The 25618-nt window shown below is 43.0% G+C and overlaps 1 protein-coding gene across 3 annotated transcripts in view; it reads left to right on the top strand.

Moving 5' to 3' along the window:
• Window positions 1-6590: 6590 nt before the first annotated feature.
• The window catches only part of SNX2 (sorting nexin 2), a 39588-nt gene continuing 20560 nt past the window's right edge, over window positions 6591-25618 (top strand). For 2 of the 3 annotated variants that reach the window (XM_075725868.1, XM_075725867.1), the window contains exons 1-2: window positions 10032-10079; window positions 16490-16607. In XM_075725868.1, the coding sequence (XP_075581983.1) occupies window positions 10077-10079; window positions 16490-16607 (121 nt within the window). In that variant the 5' untranslated portion in view covers window positions 10032-10076. Of the gene's footprint in view, window positions 6699-10031; window positions 10080-16489; window positions 16608-25618 lie in introns of those variants that run through there. The other variant, XM_075725866.1, reaches the window with a different exon arrangement.

Here is a 25618-nt window from a genome sequence, read left to right as displayed (position 1 = left end):
ACGGAGCCCTAACACTGTTGTATTGCTCCTTTTGAAAGCCATTTAAACTTGACAAGATTATATGCCTCAGTGAAACCTGTTTCTGTGTGATAAAAAGAAGGGGTTTTTATTGCATAAAAACTCCCAAGAGTGTTTATGCAGAAGACATAGTCCCTTGTTTACAAACAGAGAAGGGCTTGTGGGAGATGTTGTGGTCAGAGGCCGTCTTGGGCTTAGCAACCACAATATGATAGAGTTCTTGATTCTTGGCGATGTAAAGAGGAGGGGCAGCAAAACTGTTACCATGGACTTCCGGAGGGCAGACTTTGGCCTGTTCAGGACGCTGGTTGGGAAAGTCCCTTGGGAGGCAGTCCTGAAGGGCAAAGGGGTCCAGGAAGGCTGGGCTTTCTTCAAGAAGGAAGTCTGAAAGGCGCAGGAGCGGGCTGTCCCCATGTGCCCTAAGACCAACCGGCGGAGAAGACGAGTGGCCTGGCTGAATAGGGAGCTTTTGCTAGGACTCAGGGAAAAAAGGAGAGTCTACCGCCTTTGGAAGAAGGGGCGGGCAACTCAGGAGGAGTACAGGGATCTTGTTAGGTCATGCAGGGAAGAAATTAGAAAAGCAAAAGCCCAGCAAGAACTCAATCTGGCCAATGTTGTAGAAGATAATGAAAAATGTTTTTATAAGTACATCAACAATAAAAGGAGAGCCAAGGAGAATCTCCATCCTTTGCTGAATGTGGAGGGGAACATTGTCACCAAGGACAACGAAAATGCTGAGGTACTTAACGCCTTCTTTGCCTCTGTGTTTAATAGCCATCCCCAGGGTACTCAGCCCCCTGAGCTGGAAGACAGGGATGGGGACCAGAATGGAGCCCTCATAGTCCAGGAGGAAGCAGTTAATGACCTGCTATGCCACCTGGACGCTCACAAGTCTATGGGGCCAGATGGGATCCACCCAAGAGTATTGAGGGAAGTGGCGGAGGAGCTTGCCAAGCCACTTTCCATCATCTATCAGCAGTCCTGGTTAACAGGGGAGGTCCCCGATGACTGGAGGCTTGCCAATGTGACACCCATCTACAAGAAGGGCCGGAAGGAGGACCCAGGGAACTACAGGCCTGTCAGCCTGACCTCAGTGCTGGGAAAGATTATGGAGAGGTTCATATTGGGTGAACTCAACAGGCAAGTGCAGGTCAACCAGGGGATCAGGCCCAGCCATCATGGGTTCATGAAAGGCAGGTCCTGCTTGACCAACCTGATCTCCTTCTATGACCTGGTGACCCACCTGGTGGATGAAGGAAAGGCTGTGGATGTCATTTACCTGGACTTTAGCAAAGCTTTTGACACAGTCTCCCATAACATTCTCCTTAGGAAGCTGGCAGCTCATGGCTTGGATGGGTGTAGTCTTCGCTGGGTAAAAAACTGGTTGGGTGGCTGAGCCCACAGAGTAGAGGTGAGTGGAGTTAAATCCAGTTTGTGACCAGTCACAGGTGGTGTTCCCCAGGGCTCTGTTTTGGGGCCAGCCTTGTTTAATATCTTTATCAATGATCTGGATGAGGGGATTGAGTGTGCCCTCAGTAAGTTTGCAGCCGACACTAAGTTGGGTGGGAGTGTCAATCTGCTGGAGGGTAGGATGGCCCTGCAGAGGGACCTGGACAGGCTGGACCGATGGGCCGAGGCCAAGTGTATGAGCTTTAACAAGGCCAAGTGCCAGGTCCTGCACTTTGGGCACAACAACCCCATGCAATATTACAGGCTTGGGGAAGAGTGGCTGGAAAGCTGCCTGGCTGAAAAGGTCGTGGGGGTGCTGGCTGACAGCCGGCTGAACATGAGCCAGCAGTGTGCCCAGGTGGCCAAGAAGGCCAACAGCATCCTGGCTTCTATCAGGAATAGTGTGGCCAGCAGGAGCAGGGAGGTGATTTTCCCCCTGCACTCGGCACTGGTGAGGCCACACCTGGAATACTGTGTCCAGTTTTGGGCCCCTCAATACAAGAAAGACATTGAGGTGCTGGAGCATGTTCAGAGAAGGGCAACGAAGCTGGCGAAGAGTCTGGAGCACAGGTCTTAGGAGGAGCGGCTGAGGGAACTGGGATTGTTTAGCCTGGAGAAGAGGAGGCTGAGGGGAGACCTTATTGCTCTCTACAACTACCTGAAAGGAGGTTGTAGTGAGGTGGGTGTTGGTCTCTTCTCCCAGGTAGTTAGCGATAGAACAAGAGGAAATGGGCTCAAGCTGTGTCAGGGGAGGTTTAGGTTGGATATTAGGAGAAATTTCTTTACGGAAAGGGCAGTCAAGCATTGGAAGAGGCTGCCCAGAGAGGTGGTGGAGTCTCCATCCCTGGAAATGTTCAAAAAATGGGTAGATGTTGCACTTCGGGACACGGTTTAGTCTAGTCTATCCTTGATTGGTTTAGTGTGGACTTGGTAATGTCGGGTTAATGGTTGGACTGGATGATCTTAAAGGTCTTTTCCAACCTAAACAATTCTATGATTCTATGATTTTGGTATCTCCTCTGAAGGGCTGGACTGCAAAGGTTTACAGAGCCCACAGATGCTGTGGGCAGAAGCAGGATACGTATGGTGAAAGTTTTGTGCAGCAGATGTATTGACTTGGAGGAACTGCTGGCTGGTGGACCAAAATGAGAAATGGCCATTTTTGGAGGGTTCTCAACTTCTCTCAAGGCTAATGAAGAAAGTATGGGACCTGACAGGGGCTGACAAAAGGGAAGGAAGGGACAGAATAGAGGAGGAAAGAAATAAAAGTCCACCCGTAAAAATGGGTCTGGGTAAGGCTAGTACTGTGATATTGAGGCTTGCTGCCTAGGTGAAGAAACTGTTGACATGTTAGGTATTCTAGAAAAAGCCAAATCCTACCTGCTTCAGGTTGGGCATCCAAATTAGTAAACACTTCACATTTTAATTTTTCAGTTTCTGCTCACTGCCTGTGTAATGGGCAACATACTCCCACAGGAATACTGTGAAGATAAAATTCATCAGTGCCTGTGAAATGTTTAGATTTGGTAGTGATGAGCCTCAGAGAAAAACTCGTGAGGAGATGTATTTTTTTGTCTTCAGAGTAGGGTTGGAAATGCTTATAATAAATGAAGTACAGAGCTAACTGTCAGGAAACAATAAGGAAAAATGGTGACGGTGACTGTGCAGCTCCTTGAGAAGAGGGCTTGTATAGAAACTTTAGCATGTGACCAGGTAATTAAAGCAGGCACAGCACATATACACAAAGGGCTGAAACAAGTCCCATGTGTAAACTTGCCTTGATGTTTCTACTGTTCAGCTTCTTGACTTTGCAACCTCAATATCCTTCTCACATGGCATTACAGAGGTGGATTTATTGGCTGCAAAGGATGGGGTGGCTGCAGTTTCCATTAGGATACATGGATAGCTTCCTCTCTTCTCCCTTAGATTCTGACTTAGTAGCATGAGATAGAGTTGACAGCTATGACCTATTTGTTGAATGACACACATATTAATACCCACACTGACAGGGACAAGGCTTGTCTTTAAATTGAGGTTTTGGTTTTTGCAGTAACACATCATGACATGATCTCATGTGTTATTGGCTTTTTGCAATCATCCTAAGTTTTCCTGCAGCATTAATGGTTTTAAAATTTATTTCCTTGATTGGTTTTCTCTATTTTGGATTATTTTTCCACCCAGATTTACTAATCCACAGTTTATTCAAACTGAAATCTCAATTAATTAAAAATCCAGGTCCTGTAGTTACCTTTGTATTACTCCTTGTCCGCTCTGCCCAAAAATATCTGTAATAGATTTCTGTGGCCATAGATCTCAGAAGCACTGGAAAAGTAAGTTAAAAACCCCTCAACATATAAATACAATGTTACTTTGAATCAGAGAAGCTGAAATTCTTACATACCTTTCATAATGAGTGACAAAAAAAAAACCCCACAACAACCCCCCCACACACACACAACTGACATCTTGTTTGCTCTCCATTTTATTCTGCTTCTGTAGCATACAGAATTGGTGTGATAGATGACTATTCAAGGTATTTCAGAGAGCTGATTTACAGTCTAGCCACATGAGTATTAAAGGCATGGGTGTGAATCTTGATGAAGTCAGGAAACTACTCAGTCTAGTGGAAAACTATTAAACACCTAAGTACTATGCTAGATTAGTACATTTGCCAGAAATCTAAAAAATTTAATAAACATCATAAGATCTTTCTAATCACAGCAAATAAAATTATGGTGAGATACCTTAATGTATAATGTCAAAGGACACAGAAATATTACTGAGGTGATTGAATCCTAATTTCTAGATAAAGCGTACACAAGCCAGTTATTTGAAAAGCTTCCAGGAATAGCATAGCAGAACAAGAATACCACAAGAAGTTGGAAAGGCAGTAAGGATGTAATGATAGTGCCACCCACAAAAATGTAGATGCCAGAGAACTACTTCTGGATAGAAAATATTTGCATATTTTGAATAGGTTTTTCTCAGTTCCTTACTCTGCATTTTTAAATCTTAAAAAGACCTTTGAATGGTATTTAGACATATACTGAACAGCAATGGGCTGAGTTTAGGAATAGAGTAAAAATGTGAATAGAGTGTATTTCATCTTATAGTCACTGCAAACAACTTAAGCATCACTACTGTTCTGGTTTTGTACAGAAAAGGAAAACATGGATAGGCTGGAAAATGTCCCATTCCCATGAAAAATAAAAATGCTATCCAACCTGGTAAACAACAACCAAGTTATTGCAGCTTCTAGTAACAGTAACATTGTAGCTATGTTGGTCTCAAAATACATCTTTTACTAGAGCAGCGGACAACTTTTTCTGACCTGAGGAAATACGGGAAAGCCTGGCTGTTCTTTTTCCATCTACTGTATGTCTAAGGAGAGATATTGCCACTTTCATTGGAAGTTTTGTTCATAAATCTCCTCTATTTGATAACTTCTTTGTCATTTGCAATTGGAAACTTGGAGTTCCCGAGCTTCAACACAAATTTAGCTCTCCTGAGTGGGAGATTTACAAGGTCTCAGTCAAAGCACTGAGGCATGAAATGTCCTCGGATGTCGGCAGGGACAAGGGATATTCTCTCTTCACGCAGCAGTCCACGTCTCTGAGGAGAGAGTTCTCCACAATTTCTTACGTCTGGAGCTTGAGCAGTACAGATAAAATTATGCATGGCACTTAGGTGTTTCCAAGATAACATGGATTTCTCTTTATGCATTTACAACTTTCTTGTGATGTGATTGGGAAGAGGCCGAAGGAAAACAATATGTAAGACCATATTCTTTCCATTTAGTCTTTACTAGGCGCTCTGCAAACACTAGAGATGTGCCACCCTTGCCCCAAAAAGCTTATAGTCTGTAGAAACAGAATCATTCTTCCTACACAAAGAGCACTGTCTACATTGGACACAGTTTAGAAATTAACTTCAACACAGCAAACATTAACGAAGCCCTCACAAAGCACAAGCATGCTGAATGCATGAAACCTATATGTTATCCACATGGAAAATCAAGAAAATTTTTAAAACTTGCTTTCAATATAGCGGAAACAACAATAACAGCTCACATCAAGTGTAAGTATCCTCAGTAATGCTTACTATATAGACACTGTTGACAGCTGACTTAATCTTTTTTAAAATGAGTATTATAACTTAAAGTTTTGGAAGAATTGGTGTCATTTGTCAGCTAACTCACAAATGGAGGGGGGGAAGAAAAGTTTGGAAGTAGTAATTTAGGGAGTGGGCCCGCAAATACTTTATTTGCATGAGATGTTACTTTAGTGGTCGTGAATACTACTGCACCCAACTGAACGACTGGCCTGCGAGAGTGGGGCATGGTACTTCTAATCCTCGCTCCCGAAGGAAGATCTCATCTTAAACAGTGAGTTTCCTCACAGAAGAACAGTTCTTAATTCAATGACTGACATGAAAGGGAAAACAAAGTCTCCTGAACTTCCTTCCAACTCTGTGGTGCAAGGCACACGGTGGATGGTTGTACGGTGCAAGGGTCAGCCTCGCAGCACTGGCTCCTCGCCCAAGGAAGACAATGTCATGCCCCGCAGTGTTCCAGGGGAAAAAAAGCTGGGAATAGCAGGGTGAGGGGTGGGGTGGGAAAGGAGCTTCTCCCTCCTCCAGCTTCAGCTTTCCCCGGCTTCACCCCCAGCAGACGCTTCACACGCAAGACGCCGGCTCACATCTACCCAAGGCTGCACCCAGGCCACCCCGGGGCAGGCAGGGAGAGCCCCGGGACGGCCAGCTTCCGCGCCGGGGCGGGGAGCCTAAAACACCGACGCGCCGGGACGCGGCCTTCGTTGAAGGCCTTCCAACGAAGGACTTCCTCCGGCTGCTTGACGGCGGGCCCCGGCCAGGGCCAGGGGCAGGGGCAGGGGCAGGGGAGGGCCGCCCGGTCGCTGCCGCGGTCGCGGTCCCGGTCCCGGTCCCCGTCCCCGTCCCTGTCGCTGTCGCCGTCGCGGTCGCTGTCCCGGTCCCGGTCTGCCGGCGGGCGCGCGCGCTCGGGGCGGTTGCGCGCTCCCGGCCCCTCCAGTCACGTGGCGGGAGGGGGCGGCGCGGTCGTCACGTGAGCGCGGGGGCCGGGGCTGGCGGCCGGGTTGGAGGGGAAGATGGCGGCGGAGAGGGAGCCCCCGCCGCTGGGGGAAGCGCGGCCCGCCGACTTTGAGGAGCTGGAGGACGGCGAGGACCTCTTCACCAGCACCGTGTCCACCCTGGAGGTGAGAGCCCGCCCGCCACCGCGGGCTCCCGGCCCCCGCGGCCGGGCCAGCGCCCGCCGGGCCCTTCCCTCCCCTCCCCTCCCCTCCAGGCCACCGGTGCCGCGCACCTGACCGGGGCCCCGACCCCCCCGGCCGGCCCGCCGGGCCTCAGCGGCCCGGCACCCAGCTGCGGCCCTGCCGCCCGCCTCTGTTGCGGGAGCGGCGGCTCCTCGGCGCTTCCCCTGGCCGGGCGAGTGGCCTCGGCCCCGCGGGGGCTCGGTGGCTCGCCTCAGGTCTTCTCCTGACAAAAGATACCGAAGACTCTTTCTCCAAGTACCGCTATGCCGGGTCGCCGCTTTCCCTCGTCTTACCCCCTTCTTGTACTGCCGGGGTAATAAATATTTCCACCTTCCCTCCCTCACGCGACGCCAGTTTCGCTGGTGTCGTGTCCACCCCCCCCCCCCCACCCCCCCCCCTTTAGACTTTGCGTGGATTAATAACAACGCATTTTCCTTGTGTGGCCTCTTCCCGAGGCTTCACCCTCTTCCAGTTTGCAGAAACTTGCAGGAACTTACTCCTCCTCCAGCCTTCCTCCGCCGGAGCCGGCGCAGTGCGGGGCTGCGGTGGCTCCGTGTCCCGGCGCCGGCGGCTGCGGGGCCCCTGCCTGCCCGGCGCCTGCCGCAGCAGCCGGCCCCCTCGCCCCGGGCAGGGGGGGCAGTGACGGGCGGCCGGAGGGAGGAGGCATGCCCCCAAGGTGTCAGGAAACCTGCCGTTGTTCAGAGAAATCGGAGCCTGAAAGATCTGGAAACGTGTAGTGGATACGACTCTAAACTGCGCTTGCTTTCCATGTCGGGAGCCTAATGCAAAAAAACCCAAACCAACTGAACGCGTAAATAGGCCAGTTCTGAAAAACGCTTGTGTCTTCGTTCATTGTAGTGGGCGCTTTTCTTGCTGAGTTGTTGTGGTCACGTTTCGCCTGTGTGTTTTGCCAGTATCTTCTGGAACAACTTTGTTCTTCCCGTACACAGTTGCCCATTTAAAAAGAAAATTGTTCCTGTTCCTCTTTTCCTGAAGAGTTTCCTGTCCCTGACCTTTACAGTAATAGGATCAGTGGACATGTCTTTGTTTTATGCTGGCTGTTCCCTGTCCTTAACAAAAAAGGCCAGTATACAAAGAGGCTCTTAAATGTATTTTAAAATCACTTGCCTTCTCTCAAGTCACTTTCTTTTTTTTTCCCTTTTTATAGATGCATAATCTGTGCATTGGTAGAAAAAGATCTGTGGAAAAAGGCTGTGAAGGAATAGCAAATGATTTGAACCTGCAGTTGACAAGAATTGTATCAATAGACTTCTGTGCATCTGTGCGTCATGCAGTGTATGTTATTGGTGTCTTGTTCTGTGTGCTAAGAAAGACTGCAGTATAACAGAAATAACGTCTTTACTGATATGGTCTAGAATTAAAGCTGCAAGAGATACGATTGAGTGTCTAAGTCACAGTTGCAATGAGAAGTCCTCATCTCAATGATTAAAAACAGTTACTGAAAACTCCTCAAACTGCGAAAACTGGCTAAAAAATGCACTTTGTATTGGATGGTTTAGCTGAGTGTTCTGTTGTACTGCTTTATTTTTGTAGACAGTCTATTTGGAAGAAGGTAGCAAATTAGAAAGGGGAAGCCTCTCTGCTTAAAGAGAAGCTCTGAAAAGCTTTGTCAGTAAAGCTTTTTTTGACATCTAATCAGCTACATCATTTAGGGAAGAACCTTAATCTTGTGATTTTCCTGAAAATTTGGAAGGAAGAGATCATGAAAATTTACTCTGAACTTCTCACTAGTTTGAACCGTAGATTGTTTAACTCAAGTGTATAGGGCATCTTAGTCCGGAGAAGAATGATTATCTCATGGTGTGGCCCTAATTAAACTTCTGCTTGAGTGTTGTTTTAATCCTGTAAATATTCATGACGTAGCTGTTTCTAAATGGCAATGGACGTTCTATAGTAACAACAGAACGGTGTCATGCTTTTCGTAGTTGATCATGTATTTGTTTGCTGATACCTGAGGAGAGAGCATGGCAAGGGATGGTGAGGTCCAAAGCCAACTGATATGAAGGCTATGGTACTTTGAAAGGGTTCCCAACTGGTTTATCTTGGAGCTGTCCATTTGCTTTTTATGTGATTAATTTCAGCCTCCCTCCTATTTTTTTCTTGCTTTCATTCTTTTTGCAGCTCACAAAAGGCATGGTGTTCCTTTCTTACCTGTGATTTGGTTGTGCAGTGGAGAAGCTGTAAGATTTCTGGCAGGCCTTCCACATAGCTTCCATGTTAACTAAGTCTCCGTTTAGAAAACACATGCTAACTCATCTAAGTTTCTTCTGACAAAATGTAAATTTAATGTATATTATGAACAGCAAATATGAAATATTTAAATACAGGAAGGCTTACTGACTTCAGTGACTTATCTCTGTAATCAAATGGAGAATATTGTTTATTTCAAGTTCAATTCTCTGATGTGAAGAAGAAGCAGCTGTAGCTTTAGCTTTCTTTGTGCGTGTACTAAAAGTTAATGTCGTGAATTAAACCCTCTGAATTCTAGAATATAAAACATTAAAAGATCACACTGAGCTGTAACACCTGGCATTTCTGGGGTGCAGTGGAAACACATTCTAAGTCTTGAAAACTTGCTGGGTGGCAGAGTATGAGAACGCTTCCCTTTCTGTGAATGTAGGGCGCCTATGAACTCCAGGCACGGGGCTGAGCAGCAGCTTGTCTGAGCTGGTGGGGTGCTCATTTCCTTGTTGAATATCCACAGTGCCTAAGAGTAGTGGAATCATTTAGTTTTTGTTCTGCCAACCGTATTGTAATGTCTTGAGGATTGCCTCCATTAAATTCATGGTCACTGAGTGGTCTCCAGCTGCCAGAGTTGCTTTCATCATTGAGAAGAGCCAGACTGAATCAGACAAATGGTCTAAGCCAAGATAGCATTTACAGCGATGCTCAGTGGTGGATGCCGTGTGAAGAATATTGCTGGTGATTATATGTATGTGCTGGTAGTCACCTGCAGTGCTCTCCCAGCTACCAGGTTTTTGTAGCTCAAGGACTTCCTGAGCCCTAGGTAGCATTACAGGATTAATAGTCTTCCATGGATTTATCTACTTGCTAAATTTTCAAGTGCATTGTTTTTTGTTTGTTTCAAAAAAAAGGTGTCCATGATAATGCGCAACAAGAAGTTCTGGAAGTTAACTCTGCATTATGAGAAGAATCATCCCCTGTTATAAGTTTGTAATCAACAAATTGCTCATTTGCTGTCTGTGTCCTCTGCCACTATTAGGTGAGACTGCAAACAACTGTATGAAAGTAACTTTTGATGACTTATGTGAAAAAAGCATATGTGAGATTCTCTGAAAAATGGTACGTTTAGTGTTACTCTCATTTCATCATTTCCTCCTCCTTCCTCCTTGCTTTAGTCTGTTTCCCTGCCACCTTCCTTGCTTATCTGTTGTGCCACTTCTTATTTCATTTTCCCTAAACTTCTCGCTTATTTCTGTATTGCCTGTCTCTGTCTTTTGTAAAGCAGGTGCCATGGAACATGTAGCTAAGCTGCCACCTACTCATTTCAACTGGTATTTATATTTCTGGGTGGGGTTTGGGTTGGGGTTTTTTTTTTTTGGTAATGGAAGAATACATGGAGGCATTTGAAAAAAATGAGTAAGCAGTAGATGTGGTAATCTATCAAGGACTGTCTTTTAGGGCAGGGTGTGTATATAATCTCACTGCCAGTTTATGAGTTTATGTCAAAGATCTGCAATATGCATTTGGGTTTTGCACAGAAGGCAAAACATTAGATAGGCACAGAAGTCCAGATATCTTTAATGATATCCATTGAATTTAACAGTGACAATTATAGAGGAAGCAGTAAAAACCCCGTTGGAATATCTGAGAGAAAAGTAGTAGGTCCTTCGACACTGTACTTACTATACCTTTGCAGAAAACTAAGTCTGTATCCAAGATGAATTGGTGTAATTCTACTGAAAATGTGTGTCTTGTTCCTTGGTGTTAAATCCAGGCTGTAATGGAAGCATGTAGGTGTTTGTTCTGGTGTGATTGCTTGTGTCCTTTGCTTTCTGCTGAAAATGTTACTGTCCAACTGTTGAGTCTATTCTCTCTGCCCATGCTGTGATTTGCGAGCTTCTGTAACCCTGTTTGAGACAATGAGCTGGGTTAACTCGAATGACTAGAATAGTATGATGGTCAGCTTTTGTCAGCCTGCTGTGTTTTGACTGAAGGAGGCTAGAAGGGGTTCAGGCAAGTAGTTGAACTGGTTTGGGGGGGACCCTGCTATTAAGAGGAGGGAGGATGTCCAAACGTCTAGGGCTGTAATTTCATCCAACAGCAAATGTGAGAACTTGTTCTTCTTTCTTCATAAGTCAAAGCTATAAAACACTTACCACCAAATGTAATGCTCAGAAAATTGAGTTTGTTACTGCCATTGCAAATTGGAATGGGCCTGTAGGCCTCTCACTGGAAACTTGTTTTCTAGAAAACAAGTAAACCAGGATCCTGACTGTCCTGGATACCCAATGGCCAGGACATTCAGGTATCTCAGTTGTTGGATGCTTCGCCTGACTGACTTTCAGCTCAGGAGGCCCTCAGAAATTTCACAGGCATGAACCTTTCAGGAAGTGGACTTGTTTGTGATGTTTTGTGACTCACTGGCATCAAGTAAGTTTAAAATTTCTAAACAGCTGTGCTCTGCATGTGTGTCTGAGCCATGAGGTGTTTTGTTAGTCTCATCTTCCCTTTCTTGTCTGATACTCAGGTTTTCACTGCACTAACAACTAACTCCTCTGACAGCCATCTTAATCGCCACTTTAGCTGTACTTCATAGAGAACAAAGAGCAAAGTTGGGGTACTGTCTTTTAGCTTGCACCTGTAGTAGGGTGTAACTAGGGCAGCTTTATATGTTAATAGTTGTTTGAGTGTATGGGTGCTTTCTTCGAGAGGCTGAATAGCATTCTCTGGCCCACTGACTGTGTAAAATAATATTATTAGGAATTATTGACTCCAGTTTCTGATACTTTCAGGACTGTGGCTTTCTGTTTTTTCATAGTTCCCTAAGAGCTATGTCTGTTTTGAAGGTAACTTTTGAAGATAAACTAAACTTTATTGCAAAACTCTTAAAAACAAGCTGATGCTGTGTCCAAAGTTACAGTAAGTATTCAGACCATAAATCATTTTTAAGAAGTTTCTACGCATTGTCTTCATATAAAGTCCTAACTGTTTGTGAAGATTTTTAACCCCATCTTTAATTTATCTTGTCTGAGAATGACAGCTGTTTAAAAATACCAAAGAGCCATTGAAAGATTAATAGGCCAGGAAATACCTTATTCAGCTGTCAGCTTGTTGCAGTTAAACCCCAGCTGACAACTAAGCCCCGCACAGCCACTCACTCTATCCCCACAGCAGGCTGGGGGAGAAAATTAGAAGGGTAAAAGTGAGAAGACTCGTGGGTCAAGATAAAGACAATTTAATAAGTAAAGCAAACGCTGTGCGTGCAAGCAAAGGAAAACAAGGAATTCATTCATGACTTTCTGTTGGCAGGCAGGTGTTCAGCCATCTCCAGGAAAGCAGGGCTCCGTCATGTGTAGTGGTTACTTGTGAAGACAAACGCTATCACTTTGAACGTTCCCCCTTTCTTCTTCTTCCCCCAGCTTTATATGCTGAGCATGACATCATATGGTATGGAATATCCCTTTGGTCAGTTGGGGTCAGCTGTCCCAGCTGTGTCCCCTTCCAACTTCTTGTGCACTCCCAGCCCACTTGCTGGCAGAGCGGTGAGAAACAGAGGCGGCCTTCACACTGTGTAAGCACTGTTCAGCAATAAATAAAACATCCCCATGTGATCAACACTGTTTTGGTCACAAATCCAAGCCATGGATCTACACAAGCTATTGTGAAGGAAATTAACTCTTTCTCAGCCAAAACCAGTAGACAGCTGAAAGGGTATTTTAAAGGAAAGACATTTTACCTGTAAATCATCCACAAAACTAAACTTCAGTATCTACTATTATTAAAAACAGAACTTGAGATTTATAACAAATATGAATTTATTATATATGTATGATATAAATAACACATAGGCAGAACTTCTGTTTCACTGGAAATCTTCCTGTAAGAGTGTCCTGGTTTTGTCTGGGATAGAGTTAATTTTCTTCCTAGTAGCTGGCATAGTGCTGTGTTTTGGATTTAGGATGAGAAGAATGTTGATAACACACTCATGTTTTCAGTTGTTGCTAAGTACTGCTTGTGCTAGTCAAGGACTTTTCAGCTTCCCATGCTCTGCCAGGTGCACAAGAAACTGGGAGGGGGCAGAGCCAGGACAGTTGATTCAAACTGACCAAAGGGCTATTCCATACCATATGACGTCATGCTCAGTATATAAACTGGGGGGGAGGGGGGGGGGTGGCTGCGGGGCAGCGATCGCTGCTCGGGAACTGTCTGGGTATCAGTGGGTGGGTGGTGAGCAATTGCATTGTGCTTCACTTGCTTTGTATATTATTATTATCATTATTATTATATTGTTATTATTATCATTACTGGTTTACTTTATTTAAATTATTAAACTGTTCTTATCGTAACCCAGGAGTGTTTCTCACTCTTCCTCCTCCAATTCTCTCCCCCATCTCATCAGGGTAGGGGGAGTGCGCGAGCGGCTGTGTGGTGCTTAGTTGCTGGCTGGGGCTGAACCACAGCAGAGTCACTTCTAGACTTTGCGTCTTGTCTACAAATTATACCAGCTGCATGAATAAGCTTTGCTTCTTGAGCTTTCTGAGGTTCCCTTATGGTCTGTTTGTTTGAGTCCTCTCCTTTTGTGAGTGTTCTCCAGTTGCAGTTCATGGGAACTGAGGTATGTGAAATTTGGGGAAAGTCTTCTGTAACTGATACACTAACTACAGCTGTGAAGCCTGGTATCCAGTGCAGAATTCTTGGCTTTCTTAAATAATGCCAAGGGCAGGATCTTTCCCAGCTCAGTAACAGAAAGAGATCCATAATCCTATCAGGACTTGGTATCTTTCCATGTATTTATGACTATTTCTAGGAAGACACTGTGCCTTCTTCAAAGTGGGAATGGCTTTGTATGTATTGGTCTCTGGTTAACTTGTTGCTTTAGGCACATAAATATTTGTTTTTTCATATTATGCCATACATTGATCATATTTAAGTGTTCAAGGCGAATCTTGTGTTCGGTATGGCTTCTTTTTGTGATTAGAAGCCAGGTATGGTCAAAAGTAATCACAGTAACCGAACTAGCTACCTCAGATAAAACTAAGATAGGCTGGGGAAATAGTTTGAAGGTGTCAGTATTCTCCGAGGGCTCTTTTCCACCACTCATTAATCAAGAGCACAATTAAGGGATAAAGCTGAAAGCCATCTGCTGCATGGAACAAGTGATCAGGAAGGCTTTTGTTCTCTGTGCCTGGCCATGTTACAGCTGTTTTTCGTGTAGGTGTATTGACAAGCATGAGCTACATGTCTTTCTGCATCTGTGGTAGTGTGGGGTCCCCACTATGTCCTAAAGATCATATCTATCAAAATGGAAGTGGGTTGCTGTTCACAGTTGAGTAGCAGCAAAACTGGTTCAGAATGATTATCTATAAAGTTTTCATGAAGAATTGCTTTTGCTGATAAAACTTTAAACTGCTTGAACCTCACAAGGGAAATCAAGTGTTTCTGTGCTCTGCTGTTCTAGTTGAAGTGTAAGATCTTGAACTCGCTGCTCTGCACAACGCTGCCTAGAGAGACAGACTGTTTCTTCTGAAATATGCTACTTCTGAGTTTTCAAATCACTTAAAACTGTTGACTATTTATTGCACGTGACACATACTATCTATACTATGATTTGTAGAATAATGAAGCATGTAAGTGGTGAGGTTTTCTTGAATTTCCTAGTTCATTTTGTCTAAATCAGTTGCAAGTCTTGTGATATAACTTAAGGATCATGCTGCACAGAATGAACAAATACAGCTTTATTATCTGAGAGCTTTCTATTTGCTGTGGGATCATTTTGGCATTGCTTTAGTATGAGACAAGAAGTGTACATGTGACTAGTGGATTGGTTGCTTGTAAGGTTATAAACTCTACTACCTTCCTACAGTTCCCATGTGTTTCTGCTTTGACTTTCTTTGCAGGCTCTTGGGCAAAATCCAACAAGCAGTTTGAGAGGCTGCTCCTTCCATTGCTCATCACTTTGGTTTGTTTATTGATTTCCCCACATTATATGTGTGCTTGTCAGAGAGCGGCAGCCTTTGGCAGAGTGAAGGGGATATAACTTCTTCTGTCATTTGAATGGAGCAGTTCCTTATTGCAACCATAATCAGGTTTAGAGGAATATAAATTTTCTGGTGTTCTTATATTTGCTTTTATCTTCCTTCTGTCTTCAGCAGGGTAAACCTTGGGCTAATACCTTTCCAGGTTGAGAGAGTCTTGGTTTCATATGTCCTCTGAAAAACTATTTTGTACTGCGTCTGAATTTGTCTGGCAGGATTTTTACTGTTTCTTGCTTACTTCCTCTGTACTAGAATTACAGGTGACTGAGGTTGGGATAGATGTGGGGGCTAGGATCTTACTCTGTGCTGCCTGAAGTAAAGCAGCAGTGCCATACTCCATGTGTCCACTGTTCTTGGAGAGCTGGCTATAAGGAAGACCTCTCCCTTAGAACTGTTGCCTCTGTTGCATTTATGAATGTGAAGATACAACCTGGACAGATTTCAGTGGCTTTGAGTATTTTTCAGGCTTTTTTTTTTTTTTCATCTTTTGTAGCCTCTGGTGTTTGTTGAAGTGTAGCCTGAAGTGTTTACTGTCTGTTTGGAATTCTGGTTCTGAACTTAAATTATGTGACAACTCTGTGCAAAAACTGGGAAGCAAGTAGTGATGCAGTTTTCAGATGCTCATTTTAAAGTGCATGCATTCATGAATAAATGTGCTGTTGTTGAAAACTCCTTAGCTAGCTATCTTGGCCAAAGTTGTGAGCAGTGAGTCTTGCAAATTTTCTAGAACTATTAAAATAACCATAGCTGATACTTCTTCAACAAGGATTTTCTAACTGAAGTACTGATCCTCAGTTAAGTGTGTATTTATTTTGTGAGTAAGCTATACATTTGGTAGCCCAGCTTCAATATTGCTTTAATTTTCCTGGGTGTCTTCAAGTGTTTCTCTTTTTCATAGGGCAAATTCTAGTCTTCAGTGAATTAAAAGAACTGTACCTATGGCAAGCCTAGCTTCAATGTCAGTATGATGCAGCAATAATCCCCAAATTCAACCTGTTGCAAAGATATCAAAATTTGTTATGGCTGCAAGCAGTCTTGAATTGTTTGAATGATATTAATGCACTCTTTTAATCTCTGAAAACTGGTATAGAGCCCTTGGAGATTTCTTTATTAATTTTTTTCTACATACAAGTCCAAATCTCAATACAAGCTTTTCCAAAAGGAACTTAAAGATCAAATTATGTTCAGCAATACTAATAAACTTATTCTAGATATTTCCGTAGCAGCTTTTGTTTCGTGTTAATTAAAGTTAAGGAAATGGGTGACTTTTTTTTCTCTCCAACAAAGAAATGAAAAGACCTGTTGACTAGCTCATATCCTTTGTTCATTGTTACCATGCTAGGAGTAGGAAATGGAAATAGCTGTCAGGGTTTCCTTTCTGTACATCTCGCCTTGTTTCTTTTCATGAAACAATGTTTGTTGCAATAATTCTTATATACTGACACATGGCAACTGGTTCTCTGCTAATTTTTTTTTTTTTTTTTTTTTAACCAGTCAAGTCCTTCATCTCCAGAGCCAGCAAGTCTTCCTGCAGAAGACCTCAGCACAAACTCCAATGGTCCAAAGCCGGCAGAAATCATGCTAGATGATGACAGAGAAGACCTCTTTGCTGGTAATTGCTCTTTTCTTCTAATGCATCTGCATAAACTCTTTTGCTCCTGGACTGAAAGGAATGGGATTTTCTGGGAAGAAGGGTTAAAACCTTTTTATGCTGTAAAATGTCATTTTCTTGGCTGTAAGGAAATACGAAGCAGTAACCCAGCAATGGAAACCGCAATTTTAATTTTACACAATTTAGTATTGTAGCAAATCTTAACTGTTGCTTAACCTGCTGAAGGTATAAGCATACCTTATATGCTTATATGCTCATTAATGAATTAGTGCCTCTAGCCGTCATTCTTGCCCGAGTTCAACAATTATGTATTTAATTGAAGTCCTGTCATCTTCTGCAGTACGTTGCCAGGTTTATGAAATTGCAGAAGAAGTGACACACTAAAAAGAAAAAATACCCAAGATTCTTTTTTGTCCAAAGTTATTAGTTTTATCATTGTTAACACATCTTGCTATTGATTTTATATTGTTGTAAAACTCTTTTTGGACTGTAGCCTTTCATTTCAAACTCAAAGCAGAAAACTTAATCTTGCTTACTAGCGAAAACAATGTGATAGGTGACTTCTTTTCAGGATTAGGTGAGTTTTATTAAAGTTTTGTTGGTAAATTAAAATTGGGAATATTTTTTCACCAGATTTGCACATGTTGTCTCAGGTGTAAACACTTCTATTACACTCTGGATGTTATGTATTTTTGTAGCATAACTATTAAATGCTCTCTCATATATTGAGTTAGTGGCACTTTGAGAAACTTATTTAATAGAAAAGCTTAATTTAAATTTCTTAAGTAGTTTGACAACTATGTATGGATTTTTTCTTGTGGGACTTAGTAGCATTAGTTAAGTCTGTTTACTAAATACAGGTCTCTCAGTGTGTACTGTCAGTGCATAGTGTGGAAGTGTTAGCTGGTTAGTAATGTGTTTTGCTGACAGTGATAACACTATTTATCATTACATAATTAACAATATTCAAATCTGTGTGTAAAAATGTGACTTTAAGTTACATCCTAGTTTTCTACTTAATAACCATACATAAGCTGCCCCAGTCTTTTTTCCAATTACAAAGAAATACAATTCAGATCATATTGCAAGCTGGAGGGTATTTCCTTTTTCGTAAGAGTCTCTTCTTATTATGAAAAGGTAACAAACTGGCATATGGGGCCAGTCCTGTAATTTCACTAGTACATGATTCTGTCTCTATTACCTGACTGTACTTCATATGTTGGAGAAAGATGTGTGAAAGTTTTGATGAATCAAATTCATAGTCAATAGACAACACATTTCTAACACTTCATTAGTCAGTCACTGCTTTGGTGTTGGTTTTCAAGTATAGTAATGTGGGTTATGGTTGCTGTCAGTTACATCTGTAAGAACGTTAACTATTCAAGAAAGGAGTTGTAATATTTGGAGTATCTTATGTACATCAGAAGGTGGTTCTGAATGCTGCTTCTCAATACTAACACTTTTCGTATTACTACATATTGTGTGAGTCGGTTGGCAGTCTGCTTTGAATACAGTCCTCATCTCATCTTCATTGATTCCCTGATGTAACAATTTGAAAAGAAAATTTATAGCCTTTAGTTTTGGGCTGTTTTGTATAGATAGGTGTATACATGTGCCCACTAACTTTGTTCTGAACTTACTAAATTTATATTTGCATATATTTGAACCTATATTTGCTCATGACGCTATTAGAATGTATTGACTAGTTTACTAACTCTCTGAAAGTGTTTTAAGACAAAGAGAGAATAAAGAATAGAGGATAATCCTACTTCTTTTGTATTTATCTTACCTGATCTTAGGACTTATAAAGACCAGCAGTGCTTTAGCAATGAAGCTTTCTAGTACTAGTAATTTGGTTATTTAGCTTCAACATATAAAGCTGGCTTTTTATAACCGTAGAGCCATCTGGCATGGGTATTTTAGGAAAGCCAATTCTCCTTTGGATAATACTAAGAAAAAAGGTGGCTGGAGTAAATATTGAGGGGAACCAGACAGAAGGAACAACTGTTAGCCGCCAGATTGTTTCAACTGAAATGAATGCTGTGAGGAAAACACACAGAACTGATTCAATGAGTTTAAATTTTGCTATGGAAGACATTCTCTTAAATGCATGCAGCACTGAACTGAAAGCATCTAATCATAGAATCATAGAATCGTCTAGGTTGGAAAAGACCTTTAAGATCATCCAGTCCAACCGTTAACCTACACTACCAAGCCCACCTAAACCAATCAAGGGTAGACTAGACTAAACCATATCCCGAAGTGCCACATCTACCCGTTTTTTGAACACTTCCACGGATGGTGACTCCACCACCTCTCTGGGCAGCCTCTTCCAATGCTTGACCACCCTTTCCGTAAAGAAATTTTTCCTAATTTCCAGCCTAAACCTCCCCTGGCGCAGCTTGAGGCCATTTCCTCTCGTCCTATCGCTAACTACTTGGGAGAAGAGACCAACACCCACCTCACTATAACCTCCTTTCAGGTAGTTGTAGAGAGCAATAAGGTCTCCCCTCAGCCTCCTCTTCTCCAGGCTAAACAACCCCAGTTCCCTCAGCCGCTCCTCATAAGACTTGTTCTCCAGACCCTTCACCAGCCTTGTTGCCCGTCTCTGAACACGCTCCAGCACCTCAATGTCTTTCTTGTATTGAGGGGCCCAAAACTGGACAAAGGGCCCAAAACTGGACATGTACTGCATGTCTAAGACTGGTCTTCAAAAGGTCAATTTATGTACAGACTGAGGCTAGTACAAGGTACAAACTCCCAAAGAGGGGAAAAAACAAGAGTGATTTATGGAGGCTAAGGCAGAATATGACATCTTTCACAGTATCCTGTCCTAAGCAGGAAGTTTGCGTAATACAGTTGTACCCTAGTGATGAACTTCTGTCTTTGTATCACTGTCAGCATAGGTGTTCTCAAAAATGACATCTGATCTATGTTCCAGTGCTGTGCACTCACAAGTATAACTATTTTTTCTTTCTTAAGACTGTTTTGCTAGACAATTATGTTAATCCATCTGATTAACTTTCTGATACTGATTTGCAGTGAATAGAAAGAGTGTGAAAAGGCAACGTGAGATGTCTATTTTCTTGCTTCCAGCTTGATTGCATAAGCCTGGCTTTCTGTGAAAGCAGGACTTAATTTACAAGTGAGCGTGACTATGTTTTTTTCTTTAACATGTTGAAATTCCAAAAAAACCTATCTTTGCACAGATTATAGGAATGCTTATCTGGAAAGGAGGAGAATAAGGTTCCACAGCTTTCTAATTTACTTCCTTCATATTGAATTATTAGACACTATGAAATCCAGGTCAAGGAAATCCTATGGATGGCTTCTGAAAGGGGAGACTGACTCTTTTGGGGCATAAACAATTCTAGTTTTGCAGACTTACTTGTAAAAAAATGTGATGGCATGCCTCTCCAGCTATTGTAGGCTTGATACATCTTTTTCATTATTCTATCTAATAATGCAACCTGATAGAAAAAGAGGGGAGGGAGAACAAATTATATTATTTCCTGTACTGTTTTAATGCAGTTCAGGATCTGGGGGCTTTTTTAGGCGTTTTTGACTATATGGAAAGCCTCTTTGCTATTGTGTTTCTGAGGCAGCTAGAAGATAGCATATGCAATAAAATGTTTTAGATATTCATTACCTTGTCTCTGATGAAAACAGGTAAGTGCTTTGGCTGAATTATTAAAACTGGGTTTCAAAGGTGGCAGAAAATGAGTTCTCCATCTGTCATTGGATACCAGTAAATTTTGCTGCTGCATTCATTAGTATTGTGGTTCTTGGTTCTGTAAAAAAACAAACTGTCTTGCTAAATCCACTTAAGCACTTTCACCCTTAGAATAAAAGTCAGCGTGTTGATTATTTGGCCAAGAAAGAATTACCTTTATCTTACCTTGTAGAGCTCTTACATGTGGAGACCATAGAATCGTAGAATGGTTTGGGTTGGAAGGGACCTTAAAGATCATCTAGTTCCAATGCCCCTGCCATGGGCAGGGACACCTTCCACTACACCAGGTTGCTCAAAGCCCCATCCAACCCGGCCTCGAACACTTCCAGGCATGGAGCGTCCACAGCTTCTCTGGGCAACCAGTTCCAGTGCCTCACCACCCTCATAGTGAAGAATTTCTTCCTTATATCTGATCTAAAACTATCCTCTTTCAGTTTAAAGCCATTACCCCTTGTCCTATCACTACATGCCCTTGTAAAAAGTCCCCCTCCAGCTTTCTTGTAGGCCCCTGTCACGTACTGGAAGGCTGCCATAATGGTCAGTGCTCAAAATGAGGTAGTATTAGGAGTATATTGAGGGGCTTTGGGGTGTGTCTTAAAACCTGGTTGTCCATAAGCTTCTACAGTAGAGTGGAGAACTAGATACTGAATTAGTCTTCCAAAATGTTAGCCTAAATTTCTGTATGTAGCTGCAGAAACATGCCATGGACTGTCTGTGCAGGACATAGCTGTCTGTACCTTCTGCCTCTAGTGCTCATAGATGATGAGCAGGGCTGTGAAGCTCTATCAGTGCTCTGTTGCCTTTTTGGAAAAATGGAAAATTACAATTTTTCCTCTCCCCTAGTCTGGTAAAAGATTACTTTTGATGTTCTTCTGTTTTTTCAGCTCTGAAAGGTGTTTGGGAATGGACTGTCTTATGCAAATATTTAGCTATTGTGTCCTGGGAGAAAGTCATTGTGTGGGGGGTGGGGTAATGTTAGTTCTTGTTGCATTTTTGTTTTGTTTTTCTTCAGGTCATGATAGATTTGTCTTAGGCTTTTTTCCTGGGAGTTGATACAGAAAAGGAGATTCTAATTCTGTGGACCAGACAAGATATGTACTTTAAGCCCAGCTGAGTAGCAAAAGTTTCTAGCTGATGGTGTCTGTCAGGCTGTTGTCATGTGGTGTGTCTGATCAGAAGAGTTCAGTGCAGATGCTTTTTTGACGCTGGTTGTTCAGTTCAAGGTCTCTCCTGCAAGATACAAAAGCATGTGAACCTACAGTTTTGAAGTTAGAAGGCGGCCTTGTTAGTGGCTGACTGTTCCATTCGAACTATTTGTGTTCTCATGAAGATTATTTTTAGTACTCCTGGTATAACAGTAAGGGTCATGGGTTATGACTTAAGTGTAGTAGTTCTTACAGTCAGTTCTGTTAGGATACCTGTCTCTGAAATATTGCTACACCCGGAGAAGTTTTTTTAATAATTTCTTTTCTGTTCTGGACATCAGTTTTTACTTCAGTTTACTTCCGGTTTTATGTGATCACTTGAGTAAACTTTTGAAGATAATAAGCCAATTTAACACTTGAGCCATGCCAGAATTTTAGAGGCATGACATTTAGAAGGGACGCTCATCTACAAGAAGGGCCGGAAGGAGGACCCAGGGAACTACAGGCCTGTCAGCCTGACCTCAGTGCTGGGAAAGATTATGGAGCGGTTCATATTGAGTGCGCTCCTCAGGCATGTGCAGGCCAACCAGCGGATCGGGCCCAGCCATCATGGGTTCATAAAAGGCAGGTCCTGCTTGACCAACCTGATCTCCTTCTATGACCTGGTGACCCACCTGGTGGATGAAGGAAAGGCTGTGGATGTCATTTACCTGGACTTTAGCAAAGCTTTTGACACAGTCTCCCATAACATTCTCCTTAGGAAGCTGGCAGCTCATGGCTTGGATGGGTGTAGTCTTCGCTGGGTAAAAAACTGGTTGGGTGGCTGAGCCCGCAGAGTAGAGGTGAGTGGAGTTAAATCCAGTTTGTGACCAGTCACAGGTGGTGTTCCCCAGGGCTCTGTTCTGGGGCCAGCCTTGTTTAATATCTTTATCAATGATCTGGATGAGGGGATTGAGTGTGCCCTCAGTAAGTTTGCAGCCGACACTAAGTTGGGTGGGAGTGTCAATCTGCTGGAGGGTAGGATGGCCCTGCAGAGGGACCTGGACAGGCTGGACCGATGGGCCAAGGCCAACTTGTATGAGGTTCAACAAGGCCAAGTGCCAGGTCCTGCATTTCGGTCACAACAACCCCATGTAATGCTACAGGCTTGGGAAAAGTGACTGGAAAGCTGCCTGGCTGAAAAGGTCGTGGGGGTGTTGGTTGACAGCCGGCTGAACATGAGCCAGCAGTGTGCCCAGGTGGCCAAGAAGGCCAACAGCATCCTGGCTTGTATCAGGAATAGTGTGGCCAGCAGGAGCAGGGAGGCGATTGTCCCCCTGTACTCGGCGCTGGTGAGGCCACACCTGGAATACTGTGTCCAGTTTTGGGCCCCTCAATACAAGAAGGGCATTGAGGTGCTGGAGCATGTCCAGAGAAGGGCAATGAAGCTGGCGAAGGGTCTGGAGCACAGGCCTTATGAGGAGTGGCTGGGAGGACTGGGGTTGTTTAGCCTGGAGAAGAGGAGGCTGAGGGGAGACCTTATTGCTCTCTACAACTACCTGAAAGGAGGTTGTAGTGAGGTGGGTGTTGGTCTCTTCTCCCAAGTAGTTAGCGATAGGATGAGAGGAAATGGCCTCAAGCTGTGTCAGGGGAGGTTTAGATTGGATATTAGGAAAAATTTCTTCATGGAAGGAGTGGTCAAGCATTGGAAGAGGCTGCCCAGAGAGGTGGTGGAGTCACCATCCGTGGAAGTGTTCAAAAAATGGGTAGATGTGGCACTTTGGGACGTGGTTTAGTAGGCATAGTGGTGTTTGGTTGATGGTTGGACTGATGATCTTAGAGGTCCTTTCCAATCATAATGATTCCTAGTTTTTACTTTCATTAAAAAATAATCCAGCCACCAAGCTAGGAAACATGAAATTGCTACTCTACCCTGAATTGATTTAGTGGTAGACTTGATAATGTTAGGTTAGTGGTTGGACTGGACTTAAAGGTCTTTTCCAACCTAAATGATTCTATGATTCTAAGTGTGACCAGTAAAAACAACTTAGCTGAAGTGAGCTACACTTGCAAACTTGCACTTTCTATGATATTTGACAAATAGTGATGGTGAAAAGTAAAGAAGCAAGAGCTGTCTAATGCTGAGATTGAGCCCCATGCTTGAGTGGTGGTAGAAACTTGGTGTAGTTGGCTGTAGAATGTTAATTAAGCATACATAGTTGTATTCTGCAGCAGGATGAGATGTTTTCATGTTCTTTTGGAGCTAAGCATCTTGACAGTGATCCATAACAAAGACTGTTTATGCGTTGTAAAGTAGGTATTTATGTGTAGAAATCACAGCAGTGGATTGGTGGGAGTGCTTGATATGTGCTGATAACTACTATAGCTGATGTGAGTGTTGGATCTCAATGTTTTTCTCCTAAAAGCTGGGCAGAGCAGGTGCCTCTATGCAAGAAGAGCTTATGCTTTTGAGAACTTCCCAGGAAAGCAAGACATCTAGATTTCATTTTTCATGCAAATACTAATACAGAATATTTAAAAACAAGACAAAAACCCCACAAACCCACAACCTAATACCTAAGTTTTCAGGGGAGAATCTAAAATGAATAAATCAAGCAAATGTTTCTGAAAGTGCCATAGCTTCTACTCTGAAACCTACCAAATTCATCTTCCGGGGCAGGGGGAGAAAAAAAACCCACAAAACAAAGACAATTGTCAATAAGTATTGATGCCAGAGTTCATCAGAACAAACCTGTTTCTTGGGAAATAGATCTTCAGCTTACGTGCTACTCGGACTGCTTTTCTGAGGGGGAAAAACAGCTAGGAAGTGTAAGAGCCTCCTGTTGTTACATAGAGCTAATACTTCTTTTTCCCTTCAGAATCTTTTAATACTTGTGTTTTAAACAAAAAGTACAACATCCTTGTCTCTGTCCTGCTCTGTCCCCTCATCCGCTTCCACTGTCTTTTCCATTTCACTCTTCTAGATTTACGTAATGTCCGGGATGCATGCAAACTTGGGGGTGAGAGGTAACAGGAGGGAGGATGGCATAAATTCTCCTTTCTTCTTCCTAAAAGAACTGACCTGCTGCTATCAAACAAACAGATACTATTTTCTCTGGGTAAGTTCCTCCAGGAAAACAGAAAAGGAGGTCTAGTAGGCAACACCTTTAAAGACTTGCTCATGCCCAACGAACCTGGGGTCGCACAGCTTTAGAAATACTGGTTGGACAAAGTCTAATGCTGCTGGTCTTGCTGAAAGGAAACCTCCTTGCCTTTCCAACTGCTTGTTCCTGCTGTTTTCTCTTTTACAGAAATAATGCACCAGCTTAGCAATATCTTCAGCTATCTGCAGAACAGTAGCAGGGGGCTAATCTTGGTTGGAGTTCATGTGATATGCGACCTAGATCAGTTCATGATACTAATGGGTGTGTGGATAGAAGTCTGAAAAAGAGGAGTGCTGGGGAGGAGTGTGCTTCTGTTTCATCTGATAGCAGTGCTGCTTTGTTACATTGAATTCACACTTTTTTCATGAAGTCATATGTTTACAGTAACAGGAATGTTTTCTGAGCTGATGAAAATGAGAAATCTGTGCTTTTAATTGTTTCATGACTGTCTAAAATTGGAAAGTACAGAGCAGTACTTATAATCATAGAATCGTTTAGGTTGGAAAAGACCTATAAGATCATAAAGTCCAACCATTAACCTAACACTACCAAGCCCACCACTAAACCAGTTAAGCGTAGAGTAATAATTAATTTCATGTTTCCTGGCTGGGTGGCTGGATTATTTTTTAATGAAAGTAAAACTGGAATAGAATCATTAAGGTTGGAAAGGACGTCTAAGATCATCAGTCCAACTGTCAACCCAACACCACCATGCCTACTAAGCCATGTCCCAAAATGCCATGTCTACCCGTTTTTTGAACACTTCCAGGGATGGTGACTCCACCACCTCTCTGGGCAGCCTCTTCCAATGCTTGACAACTCTTTCCATGAAGAAATTTTTCCTCATATCCAATCTAAACCTCCCCTGATGCAACTTGAGGCCATTTCCTCTTGTCCTATCGCTAGTTACGTAGTGATTAGTGGTTTGTTTCCCAAACACATGTGCTGGAATACAGCTGGTGATAGAAAAAGGAAGAACTGAAGAGGAAT

Source organism: Pelecanus crispus, chromosome Z, assembly GCF_030463565.1.
Source record: "Pelecanus crispus isolate bPelCri1 chromosome Z, bPelCri1.pri, whole genome shotgun sequence".
Lineage (NCBI taxonomy): Eukaryota > Metazoa > Chordata > Aves > Pelecaniformes > Pelecanidae > Pelecanus > Pelecanus crispus.
The sequence above is the reverse complement of the archived record's forward strand: the minus strand, read 5'-3'. Positions and strand labels throughout refer to the sequence as shown.